The sequence below is a fragment of the Aplysia californica genome, unplaced genomic scaffold, assembly GCF_000002075.1.
Source record: "Aplysia californica isolate F4 #8 unplaced genomic scaffold, AplCal3.0 scaffold00675, whole genome shotgun sequence".
In the NCBI taxonomy this organism is placed as follows: domain Eukaryota; kingdom Metazoa; phylum Mollusca; class Gastropoda; order Aplysiida; family Aplysiidae; genus Aplysia; species Aplysia californica.
In genome coordinates, this window is record NW_004797945.1 from 227163 (window position 1) to 244577 (window position 17415).

The 17415-nt window shown below is 39.6% G+C and overlaps 1 protein-coding gene across 1 annotated transcript; it reads left to right on the forward strand.

The window, feature by feature from the left end:
* Nucleotides 1-3813: 3813 nt before the first annotated feature.
* LOC100533377 (pannexin 6) lies at nucleotides 3814-7559 on the forward strand (the record flags this gene model as incomplete). The annotated part of the gene is given in 3 exon segments (NM_001204665.1): nucleotides 3814-3944; nucleotides 4850-5009; nucleotides 6578-7559. Coding segments are annotated over 3 exon segments (1273 nt in total), but the record flags the coding sequence as incomplete, so codon positions are not given.
* Nucleotides 7560-17415: the final 9856 nt, after the last annotated feature.

A 17415-nucleotide genomic window follows, 5' to 3' on the forward strand; every position in this document is an offset into this window, starting at 1 on the left:
CCACACACACACACTCGTGCACCAAACCACACCACCGCCCAAAAAGAGTTACGAGTGTTAAACTATGACAAGTCGGCAAAATGCCAGCAGAAGGTACTGCCCTCCCAGAAGGAGAATGTAGCACTTGAATATGTACTCCGAGATAACACGTTACTTGTTTGTGACAGTTAGTTGTACTTGTACTCTATACCATCTCTGCCCTTTTTTTTCGTTTTTAGTCGTACGGTAGACTTGGTGATCATCGATAATCGTGTAATGTAATAGAAAGCCTTTTGCGATCTCACGCTAGATATCATGCATGTTTTGTTATATTTCATTTTGAGTGAGAAAGTTTATTTTATCAAGCCCGTCTTTCTTTTGGAATGTTTGATATATCATAGATCTACACATGTATTTTCCTGACACCCCCTGCCGCCCCAACAAAAAAACCCCACGCACACACACACTTTTACTTTTTAAGATGTCCAATAGCGTGGACTGTTGCTCTGGCGGCAGACATGTGACCACTGTTTGTCCAGACTTTTGGACCTGTCTCACTTAAGTGTAGAATTCTGTGACCTGTCTAGAAGTTTGGAGTGGCGATCCCCAGTGGCGTTAGCTCGTGGTCCTTGGTGGGATATCGCCATAGATTGTGAGTGGCCGGGGGGGGGGGGCGTTCTGGAGTGGTCCTGTCCAGGTCTAGATCTTTGTTTTCGTTGCTCTTATCTGTTCCTGGCTACGTATCGACGTTATCGGGCTGACCTTCTGTTGACCGATACTCCCCTGCTCCTCCTTGGACATCAAGAAAGAAAGCCAGGGCTTTTTGGTCTTGAGGCACGGTGTTCGCCTCTTATTCAATAGGTTCTGGGTTCGAAACCTGTGAGCGACGAAAACGTTTCTCTTCTAACATTTTACCCAGCCACTTACTTTTCTGTTGTCTAGTCATAATATGACTTATTATTATGTATTATTTTGTCATTTGCTTTCAGCTCCACTTTCTAAAATAAGTGAATGTAAAAATCAGTTGCACTGCCGACTGAAGAACCAGTAGAATCTAAGCCTTGTCGACTACCCCGGAGATCTACCAGGGTAACACAAAGACAATTTTTAAAAATAAGACAAAGGAAATTTAACGATTAATCCCTCTCCAATATCAACTGTGCTTACTCATATATTTCCCAAGTTGCTGATGGGGGTGGGGTGGGGGCGGGGAACTTGTAGGTCCAGCTTCTTTGGTTTACTTTCCCTCCTCTGTTTCTAATTCTGAAATCAGGCAGGCGACCCCCACCTACTTCAGTTGCAAATACATGTTATCTCAACTTTTTTTCAAGATAGGTGGGTATTTTTTAATCGAAAGACAAATGAACAAGTTTTTAAGATGGTACCAACAACTCCACATGCCCAGAAAAGTGACGATTCCACCGCGTCGCGACATTGTCGGGGATCGCTGGCACAGAGAGAAATAGAGCGACATGATCTCTGAGTCTGAGGCCAATTGCCGCTGGCACTTAATGGAGATGATTAGGTCTGCGTGGTGACGTGCTGTTTGGGTTGGAATAATGTAGGCTGTGGTGTGCTCACTGAGTGAGGGAACAGAATGTATTAGCTGAGAGGTATTCTTGCTGTAAATATTGTCGGTCAGCTGATCAGAAGTAGGTTACTAAGCCCAACATTTTTCATTTTTATTCTTTTTTTTTTTCAAGTGTCGTTTTGTGGTATCGGTTGCTTGTGCTCCAAAATGTTTTGTCGAAATTCAAAATAAATTCGTAATGTTCAAAAATCCCCCCCCCCCCGAAAAAAGTATACAACACAAAACAATCGGATAAAACACGTAAAGCAGGTTCAATCATTAAAAGAATGGACGGTTTGTTTTGTGTTGGGTTGTTTGGGGGGGGGGGGGGGGCGATTGTTGTTTTTGTTTGTTTTTTTTTGGGGGGGGGGGGGGTTGGGGGGGGTGATTGTTGGTTTGTTTTTGTTTTGTTTTGTTTTGGGGTTTTTTTTCGCCGGAACATCATGATGCTGTCTAGATTTAGTAGTCTATATTATTTTGTGAAGTTGAACAGCATGCTTGCGAAATGCTACTTAGGTGGACGCCACTTGTGAGTCTACATGGGCGCACCATTGGCGCTACTGGTAGCATGGTGGTCTACTGAACGGATGGCCCTGGTTCGAATCCCCAAACAGGTGTTCTGAACTTGACCCAAAATTGGGACGTTTTGAAGAGTTTTCAAGACTCTCCACCCATGTGGCTCGAGCCTGTCGGAGACGGACATTACTTTCAGAGGCCTCGGCTGATTTTTAAAAACGTTGAAAGGGGCATTTAACCTGTATTTTTATAGAAGGCAATGAGAGTGCTTGTCTGTTCCTTTTCCTGCTTCCAATAACCTCTTGTTGTAAAATTATGATCTAATTTTCCTTGTTTGTTACTTTAATTCTTCCCGGTTTCACTGTCGGCTTGTTTGCCCTATTTGTTGTGTAGAACGAGAAAGAAAAGTAGGGAAAGATCATTCCGCGGGGTTACAGTGTTTAGGGTTGTTAATAACGATGCCGTGTTCAACATTAATTATTTCCATTCTGTAGAGCAACTTAAGGGAAACCCGAACATGACGTTTTTGGAATGAGAGTTCATTTTCCCAATAATGGCTTTAATTGGGGGGTTTTTAACCCCAAAACAGTGCTTTGGAAGTCTGGGATAACTATTAACCACAATGCATCTTCTGAGACGCTTCAAAAACACAAACACACAGCCACGCCTATATACACAAACACACACACGTACACATACTCACACGCACGCATAAGCGCTTGCACACACACACACACACGCACACGCACACACACACACGCGCGCGCATGTATACTCAAACTCATACACACATACACTCACACACACACACACACAACTACTGTTCGTTAGTATAAGGACAGGTTTGGGTTTTTTAAAAGTTTTGTAGGTTACATTGTATTTGAATTGAATTTGGCAGTAGTTTATCTCTGTTGTAACAAGAAATACCTATATCATACTCATCTGAAAAATATTCTCAAACACTCTGATATAACCGAGCAATTTTGTTTGCTTCCTCAGTTAGACCTCTCGTTCTGAGCCTGACACCGTGCACAGTTTCGCGACACAAGTCTCACAATGTAAGTGTGGTCTATTTCCTCTTGAATTTACTTACTACTGTCTTTATCTGCTAATCATTAAAATTTATTGTGTACATTATTTCGTTTCTTTTTTTTTTCGTTTCATTTGGGTTACCGTTGTTGTTTTGTTATTCGTTTTGTTTTTGTTTTCTCTAAAAAGGGGAGTGGATTGGCATTTTTGTTTGTTCTTTTTGTCATAATATGAAGCTTTACTTGCTCAAATGATCTTGTGTGGATACTCGTTAACTTTCTTTGTGACTGAAGTAAAAGTAGCTGATATCATTTCTTATAGTTCTTTCTTTTGTTCCAGAAATAGAGGGTGAGTTTGTAGGGTTCTTTAAATGGGCGGGGTGTGGGAAAGGTGGGGAGGGGGGGTGCTTTTGACTTTGAAATATATCTTGCTCACAGAACCTAAAGTTTTTACATGCAAATCATTTTCAAACGAATGTTCGCTTATCTTACTCAGATTCCTCTGACCCCGATTGGTCGACCCCTTATATTGTTAATTTGTTTCTGGCTTTATTTTACACTGTCTAAAGTGTCTTTACGTTTGATCTTTCTTTTGTTTATTAAATATCTGCATAAATTGAATTACGTTTTGTTTTTGGGATTCTCACCGTACCTTGCAGCGTTATAATAGGCCTACTGATATAAGTGAATAAATAATTTATATCATTGATTTGATTTCAGGGCTCCAGTTATCGCCTCAATTTTGACCAACTTCGCGAACATCGCGCTGCGAAGCCGCATCCGAGATGACGATGCCATTGACCAGCTCAACCACTGGGCCTCCTCTGGGCTGCTCCTAGCCTTGGCTATAGGTTCGTTGTTCAGTTTGTTTTCTCATTCATACCATAAACCTTTGGTCCGTGATGAACTTTGGGAATGTTGACCAGATTTTTTTGACTCATGAAGGTTGTTTTGTTTTTTTCTTTGTTTTTTTTTCTTTTCTTTCTTTTCTTTTCTTTTTTTTTTCCTTTCTTTTTTTTGGGGGGGGGGGGGGAGGGGGGGGGGTAAAAAAGGTGGCATACACAATTCTAGGGGGTATTGGCAGTTATTGAAAGGAGAATGATTGATTTATTTTGCGATATGTCAAGAACGGGATGAGTGCGCTAAAATTTTGACTTATTTATGTCCACTTTCTTTTAAATGTTTGTGTTTTACACCCCCGTCAACGTAATTTAGGTCATTAAGGAGGTGCATTACTTTGCCCATGCCGGTATGGGCCAACCCAATCTGAGAGGGATATCATGTCCCAAGTTTAACTATTGAGAAAGTCCTTAGAAATTCTCCCCTCTCGGGAATCGGACCTGGATTGTCTGAGTGTGACAGATTTTTTCATTCCATTTTCTTTATTTAAATTATACAAGCAAGATCATGCATTTTAAAAAATATGCAAATTTGTGGTTTTGAATTGTGTATACATGACGGTTTGAAATGTTGGAATATTGGGCAATATTGCCTTTGGTCTGCTACTGCTACTGAACCAACATGTGTCTGCTATATTTATTTCAAAGCAGTTGAGAAAAACACAAAAATAGCTTCTTGTATTTGTTTGTTGTTTCTTTTTATAGAACTATCCCTATTCAGCATGTATAGAACTTTGACTACAGTAGAAGAGTAAATTTCTTTTAATTTTGAAATGAAATGATTACATTCATGCGCTGGAAAAGAAAAAAACCCAAACAAACGAAAGCAATGTTTTCTATGTTTGTATTTCTCTCAGGCACGGGTGCCAAACAGTATGTCGGAGACCCCATTCATTGCTGGGTTCCTGCGTTGTACAAGAAAAAACATTTCCAGAAGTATTCCGACAGCTATTGCTGGATCCATCCCATGTACAATGTCCCTATGGAAGATTCTATTCCTTTTGATGAGGAAGAAAGGTGAGGAGAAATGAATGTTCATGTTTGCTTATACTGTACTGTGATGAGTAATGATATCTTTGAGTAGAACAGAAGACGTAAAAATACAGTCGAATCTGTCAAAGATGACCAACTATTGTTGCGGGGTCATCTAAGAGTGGAGGTCCTTCTGGACAGTGTCATTACGATGTAGAAAAAAAAGGCAAAATAGGGAAGTAGGATGTGGTCATTTGTACAGATGAGTGTCTTGGACAAATTGTCATTAGACCAGATTTTGATTGTAGGCGCCTTCCTTTCCACTGATGGTTGACTGTTATGATAAATGTTTGATGTTTTATGCCCTCATCAGCACAATGTAGGTCACCTGAGAAACTTTCAGTTTGACCCTGTTTGTCAGAACCTATCCATGTTGAATGGGGTACAGCATCCACTCTAGAAGTTGGGGATACTCATTAAAGCCTCACAGAAAATTATAATTGATACTCTTTGGCTTTTAAAGGCGTTTTGTTTTCATTATGTATGCTTTTCTTCAAAGCCTTTTTTTTTTTATAGTAGACGGTTTTACGGCGCTTGCAACTGCATAAGGTCATATGAGCGCCAAGGGGTGGGTGTCAACAGAGAAGTCCTCACAGAGACTTACTCTGCTCACCTCTCTCGCTTCAAAACCACAAAGTCTGCTTCGACTATCAAGGCACCCCGGAAATAACAGGTCACAAGAGTGACAAACATACAAAAGAAGTAGAGGAAAATGACAATAGTAAGGATTAGGAAAGAAAAAGCAGCAGTTCCCTGTTGCAGATCAGGCACAGTTATGAGAGTGACATGATGAATCAGCCCATTTACAATTCTACTGTGCTTGAACGAGAAATGTCTCCCGTTTGGAAATGGCCTAAAGACACTACTGTCAGTGGCACTGCCCGGGGGGGGGGGGGGGGGGGTGAGGGGAGGCTTTGTATTGTAGTTGTTGTACTTAGATTTCGTGCGTTAATAGCTTGTATTAAAAAGTAACTGAGACTTATCTACTTTTTTAATGTTAAGCCCACTTAGAACACAGTTTGCATTTTACCAGTTTCCTTATCTTTTAGGTAATATTAATGTTTCATCTTTTTTTTTTAAATGCAGCACAGAAGTCTTGATTGTCATATTTTGCCAACTGTATTACTCATGTTGAAAATCCTTCTGAAGTCCCCTTACATTCTGGAGCACTGTTATAATATCTATCAACATTCGTTTGCAAATGCTGGTACGCTTTTATATTCCAGTCTCTGTCATTCTCTAACTAGGCCTACATTTATCTCCTTTCTTTTCTTTCAATGTATTCTGTGACTTTTGAATCAAATCAAGAAAAGATAAAAAGATTTAATGCTGTATTATTTGTGTCTTCAGTGTGATTTGTTTCTTCCTTTCTATGAATGACTTTTGCATTTTGGTGGGGGGGTTTTTGGGGGGGGGGGTTGTTTTTATTCACCTGTATCCACCCATATGGTTCTAGGGTCATGAAATACTATTCCAAGAGAAGGATTATATAAAGAATGAATACTGATAATTGATGTATTTTTCTTTTTGATCTGTTTTTTTTTGCATTATAGGTGGTTTAATGACGTTGGCTTCTACCGTTGGGTGTTTCTGATGTTCATTCTGCAAGCAGCACTGTTCAAATTCCCTAACATTCTGTGGCAGGAGCTGAAGATTTACTCTGGTCTGAACGTCTCCAAAGTGGTGGGGATGGCATGGGAGACATCCATGATGAAGCAAGAAGAACGTGATGAAAAGATGGGACACATTGCCCACTTCATCGACCGATGGCTCCGCACTTACTCTCAGTACAAGTATAACGCCTTGACCAGGTTCCGAGACCGCTTCTCCAGCGTGATATGGTGTTTTGGAAAGCGCACTGGCACATATATCAGCGGACTGTATATGTTCACAAAACTTCTGTACTTTGTGAATGTCATTGGCCAGTTTTTCCTTCTCTCTGCATTTTTGGATCTGAACTTTTGGAGATTCGGGATTGATGCATTTACGATCTGGAACAAAAAAGGACGTTGGCAAGATTTGTATAACTTCCCTCGTATCGGTTTGTGTGACTACAAGGTGCGACAGCTGGAGAATATTCAGACTTTATCTGTCCAGTGTGTTCTGTCCATCAATTTGTTTTTGGAGAAGATGTACCTGATCCTGTGGTTTTGGTTGGTGATGCTCCTTGTGTTCAACACGGTCAATATGATACAGTGGATCATAAGAGGAATCAGCCAAACCCGTAGCGAAGCGTTCCTGGCAAAAAATCTGAATCTTTTGGGTATTGACTCCAAGAGACAAAGAAAGCTTTTTGTTCGCTTCACTCGGAATTATCTGCGCACAGATGGTGTATTTATGTTGCGCATTGTGGCTGATAACACCAGTGAAATCATGACCCTTGACCTTCTGAAACAGCTGTGGAAGAAGTTCAAGGAGAGTCATCATGAGGATGAAGGTGACCTTCACAAGCCGAATGGTGACCCGGTCGCTGACCCGTCAGCCCCTCTAGTGGAAGACAATGATGACAGCATTCCTCCGAAAAATGTGGATTGAAGGTGCAAAAAAGACCTGAGCATGGAATAAAGTATACTTATATTGATGACAGTGATGGATTTTTTTTTTTCGAAAAGTGTGTTTTAACATATACTTTTTGCAAATTTTTGCCGGTACTATGAAAGCTCAATGTGTTGTAATGTAAGCCATGCAAAAGAATTTCTTTGTATGATGTTATTTCTTGATAAGCTGAAAATGTCGTAATTAAGGAACAAAAGACTAGCTGCACTTCATGTGGAATTCAGACCTTTTTCTTAAATAAAAGGCGATAATAAAGACCATGTTAGCTTAGCAATTTTATTGAAGAGAAAAACTTGAAACAACATACTGGACAGATGAATGATTCGGAGAGCTTCACTTTCCTAGAAGCCATAGAGGTATGCAGTTACTTTTGCCTCTTGTAAAAATACTTGTCCTTTTGTAACAGGAGTGATATTGTGATTACTTCAACCATTATGAACAATCACATATGACATGAAAGTGGTTGTAGATTTTACGATATTTTGGCAGACGTCTTCATACTGCACTTAACTAATAATGCTTGAAAGGATTGGAACATTTCTATCTCAAACATGAGTTTCCTGTGAAGAGCTGAAATTGAATTGCTGTATAGTTTGACCGGATCCGCATAGTTGCGAAAAGTCTATGAAGACCATTTGCCAAATTATGAGGTTGGCTTTTATTCAAATCATTGTTAGAGTGTCACTGGAAGTTCTTCAGTGATGGCTGAGAAGTAATCCCCTAGAATGTTTTCATCTGTATTATGTCTTGAAATGTGACTGTTCTTTTTCTAGCTTCTTTGATTGTAACAATAATGATGAAATGATTTTGTTTATTTACAATTAGGTCTTTATTTTATTTGGTGCTTGGATGGTGGGCATATATTGCTATTGATTTTTTCATCCATAATTTTCGTGTAGGTATTCATTACTCACATCTCTTTCAGCTTGCTTTCGATTTTTTGGTAACTCACACAGCAAATTTATGTCAAATGCCTGTAACATAACAGATGTTTTCTTCTGTTTTTAGGTACACTTTTTTTTCATCCCAGCAAGAAATAGTCATTTCTAAATTCTTTTGTGCTTTTGGTTAAGGACACTTATTGGACTGTGGCATCGGTGGCTTTGTGGTTAGGCTACCGGACCCGTAATCGTGAGATTGCTGGTTCGGGGGTGTGAGCGTCAGCTTGGCCCGACGTTGTGTCCTTAGGAAAGACGCTTTACATGAATTTCTCGTTTGGCTTGGTCCTTTCGGAGATGGATGTTAAACTCGGAGGTCCCGCCTCTTAAATAACCTAATAGTGTTGATAGGGGCGTTAGACCACTACAATTTTCACCTGTTGGACTTCACAAAAGTCTTGAAAATCAAGTTTGATTTTGTTTGTTCCTTGAAGACATACATTTACATGAAATTTATAAGAACTAGTTCTACATGTGATATTGTGCCCTTGTGTTGCAGGCCCACTCACTGGTCAACAGTCCATTGCCATAAACCGTGATCATTCACTTGATATATATAGTGACACCAGTGAAGCTTGCATGACAACACAACTGTCACACTGACATGACACTTTTATACAACACCAGTATAATAAATACACTTTGAAATAAATATTCACTTTTTTTTTTCTCCATTTTTGTTCAGCATGTCAATCACAAAAAAATTATACTATACATGACGTATTTTAATTGAAACAATCTTCAGTGTACGAATTGTAAATTATGTCATAAAATTATTGATTTGACAGCAAGTAGATTTCTACTACATGTATTACAATACAGCAATGTCTGTTTCTCACATCTGTGTTCTGGTAGTTGGTGGGTTTTTTTCATTATTTTTACAAGTACATTATAAGTATTAATTTACGGTACTTTACTTTTTAAAATTTTTTTTGGAAATCTTGTTTCTCCCTCTGTTAGTCCATGATTTTCTGAATGTCTTCCTGGTGTTCATATATAAAGTAATTACTGTATTGATCAGGAGCTTTCTTTGCTCGGGATATTAGAGTCATGGTGTATGATTACTTTTTTTTTTCAGAATTGCCACACATAATAAATCGTGATGAGGTTGATTATTCCCGTAGTTTTTAATGTAGTGTTCAATCATTAATTTATCTCTTTTGAGCCAGTGAATATAATTATAAAACCCTATATTTTCTTTTTTTTGTGTGCATTAAATAGGGTCACTATATTATTTCCAAAGCTCCAAAGCTGTGCATTAATTCTTGTACATTTTAAAGTGTGGACGGTTGCAGTATCAAGTTCACTGTATCGGGTGACTGATTATTCAATGACTGATTATTCATATTAGGCCTACAGTGTTGCCAGCCAGCAGTGTATGGTACAAATTCTGTTTACCAATTAAGAGTGTGTCTCTTGGTACTTTGTTACTATGGCATCCTGCCAGGAATAATAGTATATGGTATGCTGACTTCTTAAATTTTTCTTTTTCTGTTTTTGTTAAATGAAGCTATGGACAACTTTTTATGCCATCAAACTGAGCTACTTCGAACTTTTCATTCTTAGTCCTTTGTAATATGTGTACAGAACTATACAACATGTATCAGACATTATATCGTCCAGCATGTGAAGTCATGTGTATATAGGCTACTGTTATCCTTGGGCTTAGGCTAAAGATCCATTTTGAATACTAAAATAGTACTTTGATATGCTTTAGCTTTGCAATTTTGAGTCTATTTTTGATCATTCCCCGAAAGTTTGTTCTACGTGTACAGACTTTTAGGACATAACAAGCCCTTTTATGTTTATCTGTTCCTTTTTTTTTTTGCCACAGTATCGTTTTGTTTTTTGAAAAGCTGTTGTTTGATGATGGCTGGTAATTTTATAGTCTTTACGTTCGACTAAGACATTATGTTTCTTAGTCTTCTTAAATTTTCATTCTCTGAATATTCAGTGAGGGAATGCAATTTATTTTTACTTTCTTTTCGTAGTAAAAAAATGTCTCGCTGCTTTGATTAGTCAAATTGAGAGCTGACAAGAGGTCAACAATCTTTTCATCTCATTTCAATTATTCAGATGTTAAAAAAGCTCTTTGGGCTAGCTGCTGTTCTCTATGCAATGTGCAAGAAAAGTACCTTTCTGACTAAGTTAAAGTGATTTTGTGTAATAGTGTTTCTGAGATTGATATAATTGAACAGATCGTCATTTGCCTCAGCCTCCTTTTAACAAGTACTACTGTTAACAAGGACTGTAAGTTGGGTTTTTTTTGCACTATGGTCTTGACACAGGTAATTGTTTTGGTTATAAGTGTCACTAAATTTATTTCACAATTGATATTTCTTAAACCTTCTCAGCAAGCTTTAAAGTGGCTCTAACCTGTTTTAAAAAAGTGTTCGATTTGCCAGTATACCGTTTACTTTAGTTTTTGTTGTGCTTCAGTGGTCCTATTACATAAACAAATGACAGGGTAAGCCTATATTTTATGCCCTAAGCTTATATAAGTGGTTCGTATGCTAATTACTTTTATTTTTACGGTGCCAATTTGCATTTTTTTTAAACTCCCATTATGGGCATTATATTGGTTCTCCCTATCAATAAGTTTGACACTATACAATAATATAATTGTGAATAAATTATCCCTACCTATACAAAAACAAAAAAAAGGTGTGTGGGAGGTTTATTTTTTAAACTTTATACCCTTTTACCTGTTTAGCAACCTCAAATTGTCTATTAGATTTGTCCCCGTGAGTTTCCAAGACACCTCGAATTTTTACGCTAAAGTTTCCTTATAGTTTACAGATGAAAATTTCATGCTTTTCAAAGCGGTTTTCTTTCATTTCAGTCCTCATCTATTTTTTAAAACAGGACACCTTTTTATGAGTTTGCCAGTTACATTATAAGCAGCACGCCTTGAACTTGCTGTTTTTCCTGCCATATGATAGACCACGACCGTTATCTTTGATTGTTAGTAAGTGTTGGCCAGTGTGTGTGTGAGTAGGGGATAGAGAGAGAGAGAGAGAGAGAAAGCGGGAGGGAGGGAGAGAGAGAGGGAGAGATAGAGAGTAAGAATGAGTGTGTTTATATATGTGTGCATGCATCTTGTTCTTAATTGATACCAATTGAGTCCATGGGGGTTGGGTACACTGTTTAGATATTTTTGATGTTACGCAAAAAATTTATCAAATTAAAATTAATGTTAGATTATCTATGTTTCTGGCATTGTGGGACCCAAAGTCCTCCTTGGTTAGTGTCGGAAAGTGATTGTTCATGTACTGAATGAAAGAAAATAAGAGTACATAATTATGTATTGTATCTTGTTTGTTTTTTTAAAAAGATGCAACTTTTCTCCAGTGTCAAAAACCCTGAATTATGTTTGAACTTTTGTCAAGCCCATATTTTTATTCCTTCTACCTTCACAAAGTTCACACAATCACCATGACCTAAATGGTTTTTGTACACATGTATTGACCCAGGCTATTTCAGTACATGCAGAGCAACACGTTTGGCCTTCTGTGCTGACTGACACTTAGAGTGGCCTGCACTGTGCTACCGTCCCTCCCATTCTGTAAAAACAAAAAATCTTGTAATTTGTGACACAAATTCTTTGCTTTCCAATCTCGCAGCGTGTGGCTAGAGGGCACCACTGGTAGGTCCTACTTATTAACTTTCCCCGTGTTTGAGAAATTCTGTCTGTCCATCTCACTTTTTCCACAGCACTAAATGATCATGATTGTATCGATGTGCTTCTCTTTCAAACAAACTCAAACCAATCCTTGAAGTGTTTGTTTTAAAGTGGGCTCTGCATAGGATGGTTCACGTATTTATTGTGCTGTGGTTTACAGTCTGCGGCGGGGTTTGTTGATAACTCATCAGTGGTCTTTTTTGTTAATCATGAGCAACACACTATCTTAGCAATCGTAATTGAAATTGCAAAGCCTTGAATGATGTAATACAGTATACATTTTTATGTGTAAAATTGTGATTTGTATATAATTGGCTTGTGTACAATAAAACACTATAACCTATAGCAAATAAAAATTTGCTTTTGTTCATCCCTTATGTCCTGTCCGCTTCTTCTTTCGTTTGCTTTTTCTCCTTTGAGTCGGGTTCTGGTAAGTAGTGAGTGGATATGATAACGCATCCCCGTGGACACAATTTAGATCACTCATATACGGGATGCCCACTACGGCTGGATCGTCCGACTTGGTCACCTGAAACTTAAAACAAACGCATTAATTGTTTTTGAGGCGACCGAGATGGGCGATCAGCCAGATCGGCCGATCCCATCCGAAGTGGGCACCCCATATAAGGAGGCGGGCTTCGACTCCGCTTGTCATGAACTTAATCTCAAAGGGGGGATATTAACATTTTCCTATGTACAGTAGAATTGTAAATGGGTTGATTTATCAATGTCATGTTCATACTGTGCCGGAACGTAGGGGGAACTGCTGCTTTTTCTTTCCTCATCTTTACTATCGTCCTTTTCCTCTTCTTCTTTTTTGTATATTTGTCACTCTCTTGTGAACTGCTATTTCGGGGTGGGGTGCTTTGGTAGTCTAAACAGACTCTGTGCTGTTGAGACTAGAGAGGTGAGCAGAGTAAGCCTGATTCCCCGTTTGGACTCCTGTTGACATCCACCCCTCGGCGCTCATATGACCGTATGCAGTTGCGAGCGCCGTAAAACCTTACTAAAACTAAAACAACTTGGTTCCGCTTCTCCTTTAAACATTTTGGTTGTAAATGTAAACTCACATAATTTTTATCATACCACGTCCCTCAGACGAGTTACTCAGTGTCGGGGTGGGGGGAAGGGGGGGGGGGGGCTCCCGGCACGGCATCTACATCTTCGCCTTTCTCGATGACATACAAGACTGTCAATCTAATGGTGCGCTTAAACCGCGCAGTCCGCTTCAGATCTCCGAGGCTTTCATACTGCGTGCATTCTGATTGTCCAGATGCCATTATAAATTATAATGCTTCTGGTTACGAAGTTTACATCACACGTTTGAATCTTTCAATAATTTCCTGATGATTATGATTTTAGTGTCCGGTTTTCTGTAGAAGGTCGGTTTGGTCCACGGGTGCCCCTTTCGCTCTGTTGGTATCATACGTGATTACGCAGTCTAGCGGATGACCCTGGTTCTAATCTCCAATGGGAACTTTCTGAATTTGGATGGTCTAAGGCAGTTATCAAGGCCCCTTACCCAACTAGTTCGGTTCTATCGGAGATGGACGTTAAATTCGGAGATCCAGCCTCTATAAAAGCGTTTTAGTGGTGAAAAGGACGTTAAACCTATACAGCAACCCACCATTTATATATATTATAATATTATGCTTGCGATATGTACAGTAAGGATCTATCTCTTCTAGGACTTTCAGTTCCTAGAAACACAAGAAAATAATCTGCGGCCTAAGTATATGTACCCACCAAACTGCTGTGTCATTAGGGTGTCAGAAAGACGTATGACCCAATAGAGTATTTAAGATTTTGGAGTACCTCGAATATATCCGCTTATCTCTTGAGAAGGCTTACTGAATAACCTTTGTTGCGGTCCCATCCTTTCCCTTGCTACTGCTCGAGGTGTGGTTAAGCGCTAAGTGGGAGCGGAAACAACAATCAGGATCCGCACTGGTGACTACACTTGTTTTTTTTGTTTTTTTGCAGGAGTGTTTGTTTTTTTCTGTAGTATGCCTTCCGTTTTGCACGTCGGCCAGAAGCCCTCAAAGTTATTTTTCTCGTGTGTGTGTGTGTGTGTGTGTGTGTGTGTGTGTTTGTTTGTGTGTGTGTTATTGTTGTTGTTGTTTTGCTTTTTTTGGTATGTTTTTTTGAGGGTTTTTTTTTGGGGGGGGGGATCTTGTTCATGTTACATCACATGGTCTGAGCTGAGGATATGAATGCATCATACCGCATAATGAGGGTCCTTTCAATTAAGAAGGTATACCCTCCGGGGGAAAAATAGAATTTTGGTGCCTTGGATTGTACTTTGAAAAGCATACATGTTGATGGTGACATTTCGTCAAATTAATGACAGTGCCCTTATTCTTATAGTTTGCACTTTGGTTGCCAGCCAGATTAACCTGCCGTTCTTGAAATCACATTTAATCAATGGGTTGTCTCAGGTTGTGTGCTCACCTTAACCAAGAGACTAAGCAAAAAGTTGCCTTTTAGCAAAGCGAGGTGTGTACTATGTTCTGTTGATATCACACAGAGCTGTGGTGTGGATGGTCCTAGTTTGATTTCCCAATGGGGTGTTATTGAGCTTTGGTTGTCTGGGAAGTTTTTCAAGGCCTTCCACCTTCAAGGCGTGGTCATATCGGAAATGAACGTTACGTTTGGAAGTCTCACCTCTTTTACGGTTGAAAGGGGCGTAAAACTGATATAACTACAATGATTACAATTACAAGTATGCAAAGTGTCCAGTTGCCTCGACTTTGATTCAGATTTTAAAAACAGAATCTGTGTTCGTCAATCTTGTTATGGCCAGCAGCCACTTTTACCACTTTATGGGGCGATCAGCCCTCCTGCATCAAGTACATGATTTATTTCCAAACAGGGCATTATTAATAATACCTGTCACTGCTACTTAAACCCAGGTGATCCTCACCACCTACCAAAATTAACATAAGATCGTACACTAGTTGACGATAATGTTCAGGTCGGCAAGCACTGATTCACATCATGATCGCAGCAATTTCCGCACACTCCTATGTATCTCAAGGGAGGCTCTCGTGGCCAAGAGGTTAAGGTATTTGCCTCTCATTCAATAGGTCCCGGGTTCGAGTCCGGACAGCGATAGAAAACTGTCTCCTTTCACCTCCTTTCCTGCTCTCTAGCAATGTTTTGTCATCTGCTTTCGTCTCCACTTTCTGCCCCCATCCTTTGCCCCCTCCTCTGGGCTTCTGACTCTTTCTGCAGCCTTTCTACGGCTACTCCTTGGCTCCTTCTATCTATACCGTTGTCTTTCAGCCACACCTCGGATCTTACTTCTTCGACAAGGGCGAAAAATCTCAAAGGTCCCGTGTGCAAGTTGCGAACGTTAAAGATCCCTTGGTGGTCCAAAATCGATAAGAGTAGGCTTCGGCCGCCACCCGCACAAAATTCAACATTTCCTACCAACTGTTGCATGTGTCCTGCGCGCTCTAATGACCTTATGGAGTTTCGAGCGCCGTGCGTAAAACACTTTCCCAAAAAATAATAATAAAATAACCACAAAAAAACCCACAATCTCAAAGTTTCGTTATCCCTGTCACAAAATGATGCCTCCACATACAGCCTCTCTGCTGAGGTTCAAACAGTTCTTTCATTTGTTTATTGTTCATCACAAAGTACATGTAAGTGGTCCAGGATTATGATTCATCGCTTTTTGTCGTTGATCGTTGGAGTGGCGCGGTGTGGGGGTCTGCTCCTTCTACATCTCCTCCATAATATAACATGTACATGTCGTATTTTAAATTTTAACCAGTTCGTGGCAAAACGTTTGTGATGTTACGTAGGTAACGCACGCAGAACTCAACATAATCATCCACAATGCTATTCAGAGAGAGACAGAGAGAGACAGACAGAGACAGACAGAGAGACAGAGAGAATGGGAAATTGGGATGAGGGGTGCATTATGTCGTAAGCTTAATTAAACATTCTCTTTTCTGTTGTTTTTTTCCTCGGGGGGGGGGGGGGGGGCATTTTAGCAACAGGCAGGGCTACTCAAACACAGCTCCTTTGCGGTTCAACGTACAACGAACTCTGAAACTATCGTTAGTTTCCGGACTTAAATTATTTGCCACCGAGTGTTTGTGACAATGATAATGTAGGCTATCCTTTGTGTGTGGTGGTGAGAGAGAGAGGAGGGGGGGGCAGAGCAGAGAGGTAGTATTTGAGTAGTATGCTTGTTTGTGTGTGTATGTGTGTTTGTATCTCTGTGTGTATGTGTGTGTGTGCGTGCGTGCGCGCATAAGGGAGAGACAGACAGACCGACAGACAGAGAAGAGAGAGAAAGAGAGTTACACCACAACGAGTATATCAGTCGCTCACTCGATTGTTTAACCCTATCCGTACGCCCTGGGGTCATTTTGTACCCCCGGGGTTGTATTCTTCACATTTTAGAATACTTCTAGTGCGAAGATCTCTTTGAAACTTTCAGTATTTCTTTTTTTTAAATCAGACTGCTGTGCAAAGCGTACGGATCGGATCAACGAGTAAGGTTCCTCTTTGGAAAGTGGTGGCACAGAGTTCCCCACGTCGTATGGATACGATAGTAAAACACGACGTAAGGATAGGGTTAAAATTACTCTTACAAGAAAGACAAGAGATATCATCCCCACCCCCTTCCTGTAAACTGCCTCAACGGAAGAATAACGACTTCGTGATCAGCAAATGATTGTCTTTCCTCAGACTCAATGTCTGTGTGGCATCACAACTTTACAAATTACAACACATAGTTGACCAAAAAGCTGGGTGCGGTGCTGAGTCGTTCACAAATGTAACTGTAATATTTGGAAGTTTGTTGTTCAAATCCCAGATGGGTTCGTCCGTACTGATTTCGTTCTTTAAATAATAATAATAACATACGGAAAAGGATATTATATCTAGGTATTCACTATTCAGTGCATGGAGCAAGAATTGCTGAGCGTAGGTAAAAAACTCGATGGCCTAATTAGACTAACACCAATGCTAATACTTAGAAACTTTTTACGTAGGCCTACTTGTACCATGTTGAAATCTACAGGATTTCTGGAAAAAGTGCAGCTTATTGGTATGTCTCTAGAGAACTAAATAGTGTAGATTATATTGTCACCCTGCCGATAAGGTTCAAATGTTGATAGTTCGGTGAAATAATAGGTAATATTATAATAATAATAATGGTAATAATAATGATAATAATAATAATAATAATGATAAT